Source organism: Pyrgilauda ruficollis, unplaced genomic scaffold (assembly GCF_017590135.1).
Source record: "Pyrgilauda ruficollis isolate IOZ18807 unplaced genomic scaffold, ASM1759013v1 scaffold962, whole genome shotgun sequence".
NCBI lineage: Eukaryota > Metazoa > Chordata > Aves > Passeriformes > Passeridae > Pyrgilauda > Pyrgilauda ruficollis.
In genome coordinates this window covers 1,126-11,034 of record NW_024531733.1, presented here as the reverse complement: position 1 = coordinate 11,034, position 9,909 = coordinate 1,126, and the positions used below count along the sequence as shown (strand labels likewise).

General features: G+C 51.3%; 1 protein-coding gene across 1 annotated transcript; it reads left to right on the top strand.

Moving 5' to 3' along the window:
- Positions 1–462: 462 nt before the first annotated feature.
- LOC121365552 (DNA-directed RNA polymerase III subunit RPC3-like) lies at positions 463–5,941 on the top strand (the record flags this gene model as incomplete). The annotated part of the gene is made up of 10 exons (XM_041489849.1): positions 463–673; positions 791–883; positions 961–1,041; positions 1,430–1,481; positions 2,018–2,078; positions 2,163–2,313; positions 3,044–3,145; positions 4,086–4,135; positions 4,217–4,366; positions 5,741–5,941. Coding segments are annotated over 10 exons (1,033 nt in total), but the record flags the coding sequence as incomplete, so codon positions are not given.
- Between the last annotated feature and the right edge of the window lie 3,968 nt (positions 5,942–9,909).

The window sequence follows — 9,909 nt, the reverse complement described above, 5'->3', positions numbered from 1 at the left end:
TTTTTGTGCCTCTTCTTCCTCATTTTTTGTGGCTTTTCCCTCATTTTTCGAGGCTGGTTTTCCTCGTTTTCCTGGCTCCCATCCGTCACTTTTGTGTCTGCTCTTCCTTAACTTCCTGCCCCATTCCCTCTCTTTTCCTTCCCCATTTCCCTGTTTTTTCCTGCCCCATTCCCTCTCTTTCCCTGCCCCATTCCCTCTCTTTCCCTGCCCCATTTCTCTCTTTTCCTTCCCCATTCCCTCTCTTTTCCTGCCCCATTCCCTCTCTTTTCCTTCCCAATTTCCCTCTCTTTTCCTGCCCATTTCCCTCTTTCCCTGCCCCATTTCTCTCTTTTCCTTTCCTATTTCCCTCTCTTTTCCTTCCCCATTCCCTCTCTTTTCCTGCCCGATTCCCTCTCTTTTCCTGCCCCATTTCCCTGTTTTTTCCTGCCCCATTCCCTCTCTTTTCCTGCCCCATTTCCCTGTTTTTTCCTGCCCCATTTCCCTCTCTTTCCCTGCCCCATTTCTCTCTTTCCCTGCCCCATTTCTCTCTTTTCCTCCCATTTTCCCTCATTTTTGTCCTTTTCCCCAGGCTCCCCCGGACGATGGCATTTACTGGCAGGTCAACCTGGAGCGTTTCCACCAGCACTTCCGTGACCAGGCTCTGGTCAGCGCCGTGGCCAGCCGCATGGACCAGGTCTGCGCCTCCGCTGCAATTCCCGCTGCTCCTGCTGCAATTCCTGCTTTTCCCCCCAATCCCCATTTTCCCCCCAATTCCCCCTTTCCCCCCTAATTCCCTCTTTTCCCAGCACAGACCAGCAGCGAGGTGGTGCGCACGATGCTGCGCATGAGCGAGGTGACCACGGCCTCGGGTGCCTCCCACACCCAGCCCCTCTCCTCCAACGAGGTGGGTCCCTGGGAGCACAGAATCCTCTGGAATCCCTCCACATTCCCTGTTTTCATCTGTTTTTTTTCTTTTTTTAGATTTTCAGATCTCTTCCGGCTGGGTACAACATTGGGAAGCAGGTGCTGGATCAGTACCTGGCGCTCCTGGCCGACGATCCGGTGAGCCCAGGGCTTTTCCAGCCTCTCTTAATTCCATTTTTCCTCCCTTGTTCCTCTCTCTGGCTCTAAAACATTTTTTTACTGAGAGTTAAAAAAAGGTTTTTAACAGATACTTGAAGATTTTTAAAGTTATTCAACAGATATCAAAGATATTGAAATTATTGATCAGGTATTAATTAATATTCTGCATTCTGTTTTACTGACATTGAAGGTATTTAACAGCTTCCTGTTATTTCAGAATACTTGAGTTATTTAATTTATATAAAGTTATAACTATAATTTTAAGTTAAAACTTGTCATTATAAGTTAAAGATAATTTTTTTCCTCGAAATCTTCTTACTTTTCCCACTCCAAATTTGAAGTAAAAATCCATATTTTCTCCCTGCAGTTGGAGTTTGTGGGGAAATCAGGGGACAGTGGAGGGGGCACCTACACTGTCAGTATCCTTTGGGGGGATTTGGGGGGATTTTTGGCAGATTTGGGGGATTTTGGGGTGATTTTCAGGAGGTTTTTTGGTGATTTGGGGGATTTTGGGAGTGAATTTGGGCAGATTTGGGGGATCTTTTGTGGGGGATTTTGAGGATTTTGGGAGGGATTTAGGGATTTTTGGGAGGGATTTTGGGCAGATTTGGGGGTGACTTTGCTTGAGATTTGGGGGATATTTTGTGGGGAATTTTGAGGATTTTGGGGGGGATTTAGGGATGTTTTGGGAGGGATTTTGGGCAGATTTGGAGTGATTTTTCTTGAGATTTGGGGGTTGATTTGGGGGATATTTTGGGGGGGATTTAGGGATGTTTTGGGAGGGATTTTGGGCAGATTTGGAGTGACTTTGCTTGAGATTTGGGGGATATTTTGGGGGGGATTTAGGGATGTTTTGGAGGCATTTTGGGGTAGGGATTTTGGGCAGATTTGGGGTAACTTTGCTTGATTTCTGGGGGGACTTCTGTGGAATTCTCCTTGACCTCAACCCCTCCAGACCTGCACAAAGCCCTGGTGTCCCTGGCCACGGCCACGCTGGAGTCCATCGTGGAGGAGAGGTGACAAAGGGGACCTGGATTCTCCTCCTGGGCTGCCCCCAGCCCCTTCCCACATCCCTCCCTCATCCCACCCCTCCTGCCCAGGTTCGGCTCCCGCTGCGCCCGGATATTCCGGCTGCTCCTGCGCAAGAAGCACCTGGAGCAGAAGCAGGTGGAGGATTTTGCCATGATCCCAGCCAAGGAAGCCAAGGACATGCTCTACAGGATGCTCTCAGAGAACCTGGTGACCTTGCAGGTGAGGGATGCCAGGGATTGCCCAGGTGTGGCAGCTGGCCAGGTGATGGGCACTTCCAGGTGATCCCACCTGGAATTTGGGCACAGGGAACCATTTGGGAAGGGAGCACAGGTTCCTCCGTGGGGAAGGAGATATTTCCATTTGGTTTCCACCATCCCTGTGCCCTTCCACAGGAGATGATCCCAGCTCTGGGATCCCAGAGGTTGCCCAGGTGTGGCAGCTGGCCAGGTGATGGGCACTTCCAAGTGATCCCACCTGGAATTTAGGCACATTTAGGGAGGGGGAATCCTAAGGGGAGGGATCACAGGTTCCTCCCTGGGGAAGGAGGTAGTTCCCCTCAGTTCCCACCATCCCTGTGCCTTTCCACAGGAGATGATCCCAGCTCTGGGATCCCAGAGGTTGCCCAGGTGTGGCAGCTGGCCAAGTGATCCCACCTGGAATTTGTGCACAGGGAACCATTTGGGAAGGGAGCACAGGTTCCTCCCTATGGAAGGGGATACTTCCATTTGGTTTCCACCATCCCTGTGCCCTTCCACAGGAGATGATCCCAGCTCTGGGATCCCAGAGGTTGCCCAGGTGTGGCAGCTGGCCAGGTGCTGGGCACTTCCAGGTGATCCCACCTGGAATCTGGGCATGGGCAGCCCTTTAGGGAGGGGGAGGGAACACAGGGACACCTCTAGGGAAGGGGATACCCCCACTGTGTTCCCACCAGCCCTGTGCCCTTCCACAGGAGATTCCCAAGACCCCAGACCATGCTCCATCCCGCACCTTTTACCTGTACACGGTGAACACGATGGCTGCTGCTCGGATGCTGCTTCACAGATGCTACAAGGTGAGCCCCAGGGATCACAGATCCTGGTCTGTCCGTGCAGGAATTCCCAGGGAATCCAGGAGAACCATTCCAGCCTCCATGTCCGGGTGTCACAGCCCCCTCCTTGCTGGTGCCACAATTTATATTGTATTGTATTGTATTATATTATATTATATTAATGATATGATATTATATATGATATGATATTTATATTATATGATATGTATTATATTTATATTGTATTATATTATATTATATAATTTATGTTATATTTATGATTGATATGATATGATATTATATTTATGATATATGATATGATATGATATAATATTATAATATAATATATTATATTATATTATATTATATTATAATATAATATAATATATTATATTATATTATATTTATTATGTTATATTATATTATATTATATTATATAATTTATGTTACATTTATGATTGATATGATATGATATTGTATTTATGATATATGATATGATATGATATGATATTATAATATATTATATTATATTATACTATGTTATATGATATTACATTATAATATAATATAATATATTATATTTATTATGTTATATTATATTATATTATATTATATTATATTATATTATATTATATTATATTATAATGCTATACTAAAACTATACCAAAAAGAATAGAGAGCAAGGATCCATCAGGAGGCTGGACAGGAAAGAAAGGAGTGATAACAAATCTCGTGACTCTCAGAGAGTCCGAGCTGGATCTTTGATTGCTCATTAAGCACAAACAACTCACACGGACCAATCCAAACTGCACCTTTTGATAAACAATGCCCAGACCACACTCCACAGCCATCAGGTGGTTTTTATTTACATTTCTTTCCTGAGGCTTCCCAGCTAGAACAGGAGAGACATCCCAGCTAAGGATGTTTTTGCTAAGGATGCGGCGGTGGGCTGTTTCCTCCGCAGAGCGTGGCTAACCTGATGGAGCGGCGGCAGCACGAGATGCGCGAGAACAAGTGAGCTCCGTGCCTGGGGGCGGCCTGGCGGTGGCCACAGAGCCGCCACTGCCACCTCCCCGTGGCCGTGTTCCCTCCTAGGAGGCTCCTGGAGAAGTCCCAGCGGGTGGAGGCCATCCTGGCCTCCATGCAGGCCACGGGGGCCGAGGCAGCGCAGCTGCACGAGGTGGAGGAGATGATCACGGGTCCCGAGAGGCAGCAGCTGGAAAACCTGAAACGCAACGTCAACAAGTGAGGGGGGGTGGGGGCAGGCGTGGGGGATGGGCGGTGGGGACCTCGTGGGGGGGCTGCCCGTCGCTGTCTGCCCCCCAGGATCGACGCCAGTGAGAACCAGGTGGATGAGACCATCTTTGTGCTGGAGGCGTTCATCGAGAGCACCAACAAGAGGCCGTGAGAGAGCGGGAGGAGAACAGGGGCACGGACAGCACGAGGGGTGGGACGAGGGTGGGGACAGGGAGCACCCCAACCCTAACCCCAACCCCAACCCCAACCCTAACCATAACCCTAACCCTAATCCTAGCCCTAACCCCAACCCTAACCCTGACCCTAACCCTAACCCTAACTCTAACCTAACCCTAACCCAAACCCTAGCCCTAATCCTAGCCCTAGGCAGGAAATCAGCCAAGGCCTAGGGCTGGTTCCAAGGAGAAAGCTGTGGAAGAAATCACGGGTTTTTTTGGGATGTCCTTTGCAGTGTGCCTGGAGCTGTTGGCAGTGTAAGGGTTAAGAACGTGCCAGGCTCTCCCTTCTCTATTTTGGCACAGAAGGAAGTGCCCTGAAATGCAGTTTTAAAGCCTTAAAATGCTGAAAAAGGCAGAGCTTCATGCGAGCCTCTTAAAATGAGGAAATGGGGCATTGAAACTGATACAATGGCAAATTAATTCTAAATATTACTAGGTGGAAAGCCCTTAAAATACCCTAAAAAAGCTTTTAGAAGGTGTGAAAGTATCCAAACATTCACGGAGAATTCTTTAAAAACTCCCACACCAAAAAAAAAAAAAAAAAAAAAAAAACCAAAAAACTGCTCAGCCCCCAACACCTACCTGTAAAATTGGTGTTTTTGGGGTGAGCTGAGGGTTGGGGTGGGGGCTGCTGCAGCTGGACCCTAACCCTGAGGGGACACCCAGGACACAGGGACAGAAAGGCACGGGGACAGACAGGACGAAAATATTACCTAATGTTATCAATTATTAAGGAATAAAAATTGTGTGTGATTTGGGGGAATTCCGGGGTAGGGATTTTGATGGGGTTAGGGGGATTTTTGGGGGATTTGCAGAGATTTTGGGGAAACGTAGAGGGGTTTTGGGGTGATTTTGGGGGGATTTTTGGGGGGATTTTGGGGGATTTTTGGGGGGATTTTGGGGGATTTTTTGGGGGGATTTTGGGGGATTTTTGGGGGGATTTTGGGGTCTCACCCCATCCTTCCCAGGACCCCCCAATCCCCCATCCCCCCGGGGCTGTTGGGGACGTTGGGGACAGCGCCGCTCGAGCCGGGGGCAGTTGGGGACATCTCGCGACAGCCGCCGCTCCCCACGGGGGGGCAGGCGTGGGGGATGGGCGGTGGGGACCTCGTGGGGGGGCTGCCCGTCGCTGTCTGCCCCCCAGGATCGACGCCAGTGAGAACCAGGTGGATGAGACCATCTTTGTGCTGGAGGCGTTCATCGAGAGCACCGCCAAGAGGCCGTGAGAGAGCGGGAGGAGAACAGGGGCACGGACAGCACGAGGGGTGGGACGAGGGTGGGGACAGGGAGCACATGCCCCTGCCCACAGTGCCTGCACGGCTGAGCAGAATAAAGGACATTTGCAACTGCAGTTGTGTCAGCTCCCTGATGTGAGTTTGCCTCTGGCCCTCGTGGGCGAAGGGTGGTTCCAGGGAAAAAGCTCTGAAGGAAGGCATGTTGTGCTTTGTGCTCCCCTTGGGATGCCCTTTGCAGCTGCAGTGCACCTGGAGCCCTGGGCTTTGTGGGTTTCAAAACCCTAACCCTAACCCTAACCCTAACCCTAACCAAACCCTAACCTAACCCTAACCCAAACCCAAACCCAAACCCAAACCCAAACCCTAACCCTAACCCTAACCCCAACCCTAACCATAACCCTAACCCTAACCCTAACCCTAACCAAACCCTAACCCTAACCCTAACCCCAACCCTAACCCTAACCCTAACCCTAACCCTAACCCTAAACCCTAATCCTAGCCCTAACCTTAACCCAACCCTAAACCCTAACCCCTAACCCTAACCCCTAGCCCTAACCCTGACCCTAACCCCGACCCCAACCCTAACCCTAACCCCGACCCCAACCCTAACCCTAACCCTGACCCTAACCCCTAACCCTAACCCCAACCCCAACCCTAACCCTGACCCTAACCCTAAATCCTAACCCTAACCCTAACCCTAACCCTAATCCTGGCCCTAATCCTAGCCCTAGGCAGGAAATCAGCCAAGGCCTAGGGCTGGTTCCAAGGAGAAAGCTGTGGAAGAAATCACGGGTTTTTTTGGGATGTCCTTTGCAGTGTGCCTGGAGCTGTTGGCAGTGTAAGGGTTAAGAACGTGCCAGGCTCTCCCTTCTCTATTTTGGCACAGAAGGAAGTGCCCTGAAATGCAGTTTTAAAGCCTTAAAATGCTGAAAAAGGCAGAGCTTCATGCGAGCCTCTTAAAATGAGGAAATGGGGCATTGAAACTGATACAATGGCAAATTAATTCTAAATATTACTAGGTGGAAAGCCCTTAAAATACCCTAAAAAAGCTTTTAGAAGGTGTGAAAGTATCCAAACATTCACGGAGAATTCTTTAAAAAATTAAAAAAAAAAAAAACCAAAAAGCCTAAAAAACCCCTAAAAAAAAAAAAAAAAAAACCTTAAAAACTGCTCAGCCCCCAACACCTACCTGTAAAATTGGTGTTTTTGGGGTGAGCTGAGGGTTGGGGTGGGGGCTGCTGCAGCTGGACCCTAACCCTGAGGGGACACCCAGGACACAGGGACAGAAAGGCACGGGGACAGACAGGACGAAAATATCTTAAAAACTGCTCAGCCCCCAACACCTACCTGTAAAATTGGTGTTTTTGGGGTGAGCTGAGGGTTGGGGTGGGGGCTGCTGCAGCTGGACCCTAACCCTGAGGGGACACCCAGGACACAGGGACAGAAAGGCACGGGGACAGACAGGACGAAAATATTACCTAATGTTATCAATTATTAAGGAATAAAAATTGTGTGTGATTTGGGGGAATTCCGGGGTAGGGATTTTGATGGGGTTAGGGGGATTTTTGGGGGATTTGCAGAGATTTTGGGGAAACGTAGAGGGGTTTTGGGGTGATTTTGGGGGGATTTTTGGGGGGATTTTGGGGGTCTCACCCCGTCCTTCCCAGGACCCCCCCAATCCCCCATCCCCCCGGGGCTGTTGGGGACGTTGGGGACAGCGCCGCTCGAGCCGGGGGCAGTTGGGGACATCTCGCGACAGCCGCCGCTCCCCACGGCCGGGCCCGGCGACAGTCGCGACATCCGCATCCACCGATGGCGACACGCGACAGCCGCCCCCGCCCGGGGTCCGCCCCCCGCCATCCCGGGGACACCCCGGGGTCGCGTGTCCCCCAAAACCCTCCCGGGGACACCCCGGGGTCCCGTGTCCCCAACCCCAGCCCCAATTTCCTGAGCCCAAATTCCCTGAGCCCCAATTTCCTGAGCCCAAATTCCCTGAGCCCCAATTTCCTGAGCCCAAATTCCCTGAGCCCCAATTTCCTGAGCCCAAATTCCCTGAGCCCCAATTTCCTGATCCCAAATTCCCTGAGCCCCAATTTCCTGATCCCAATCTCTTCCCTGTTTTCCCGCTTTTCCCGATCCCGATTTTCCTGCTCCTCCTTTTCCTGATCCCGCTTTTCCCCATTCCAAACTTCCTGATCCCGATTTTCCTGCTCCTCCTTTTCCTGATCCCGCTTTTCCCCATCCCAAATTTCCTGAACCTGAATTCCCCATTCCCTTTTCCCAATCCTGATTTCCCTACTCCTCCTTTTCCTGATCCCGCTTTTCCCCATCCCGAATTTCCTGATCCCGAATTTCCCATTCGCTTTTCCCAATCCCGATTTCCCTGCTCCTCCTTTTCCTGATCCCGCTTTTCCCCATCCCAAATTTCCTGAACCTGAATTTCCCACTCGCTTTTCCTGATCCCGATTTCCCCTGCTCCTCCTTTTCCTGATCCCTCTTTTCCCCCATCCCGAATTTCCTGATCCCGAATTTCCCATTCCCTTTTCCCGATCCTGATTCCCCCCTCCTCCTTTTCCTATCCTTCTTTTCCCCATTCCAAACTTCCCGATCCCGATTTCCCCCCTCCTCCTTTTCCTGATCCCGCTTTTCCCCATCCCGAATTTCCTGATTCTGAATTTCCCACTCCCTTTTCCTGCTCCTCCTTTTCCCAACCCTTTTTTTTCCATCCCGATTTTCCCAATCCCTCTTTTCCCGATCGCTCCTTTCTGGGCCGCGCTTTTCCCGATTCCGTTTTTCCTCATCCCGATTCTCCCGCTCCTGATTTTCCCCATCCTGGGAATGCCCCGGGACATCCCCAGGAACGTCCCTGAGAACGTCCCCTGGAAATATCCCTGAAAATGTCCCCGGGAATGCCCTGGGATGTCCCCGAGATGTCCCCTGTCCCCACAGGAGCAGCTGCGGCGGGTGCGGAGCGCGGAGCTGGGCAGGGACGAGCAGCAGGACAGGGACAAGGACAAGGACAAGGACAAGGACCAGGAGCAGCAGGACGAGGGGGAGGAGGCGAGGAAGGTGAAGCTGGAGCCATTTTGGGGGAATTTGGGGCCGTTTTGGGCGCCTCTCAGCTCAAAATCTCACCCTAAAATTTGGCGGATTTTGTGGGGGATTTTGAGGTGATTTTTATGGGATTTTGTTGGGATTTGTGGGAAGATTTTGGGGTCTCACCAGTCCTTTCCCACAGGTTTCAGACCACTCCAGCCCCGTCGTGCAGCTCCGGGACGTGAGGAGCGCCCCAGGCCCGGTGCCCTCACCCCAGGACAAACCCAAAACCATCCGGGTCTTCACCAAGGACGTGATCCGGGAGCTCGTGTGAGGCTCGGGGGGATTTGGGGACCCCAGAGGAGATTTGGGGACCCTCAGGGACTCAAGGGGGATTTGGGGACTCAGTGGAGTAATTGGGGACTCAGAGGTGATTTGGGGACACCGGTGGGATTTGGGGACACCGTGGACACCAGGAGCTGTCCCCGTGTCCCTGATCCCGGTCCGTGTCCCCCAGAATTCCCAGGGATCGGTCCCCGGCCTCGCTCATCATCGGCGCCGAGGAATTCCAGCGGATCCAGGAGGAGGCTCGGGCTCCGCGGCAGCGCGCGGATCGGCTGCGGCTCCTCAAATCCCGCCAGGACGCGGCTTTTGTGGGCATCGCCCGACTCCCTGAGCCCCAATTTCCTGATCCCAAATTCCCTGAGCCCAAATTTCCTGATCCCAAATTCCCTGAGCCCCAATTTCCTGAGCCCAAATTCCCTGAGCCCCAATTTCCTGAGCCCCAATTTCCTGATCCCAAATTTCCTGAGCCCCAATTTCCTGAGCCCCAAATTTCCTGATCCCAAATTCCCTGAGCCCCAATTTCCTGATCCCAAATTCCCTGAGCCCCAATTTCCTGAGCCCAAATTCCCTGAGCCCCAATTTCCTGAGCCCCAATTTCCTGATCCCAAATTTCCTGAGCCCCAATTTCCTGAGCCCCAAATTTCCTGATCCCAAATTCCCTGAGCCCCAATTTCCTGAGCCCCAATTTCCTGATCCC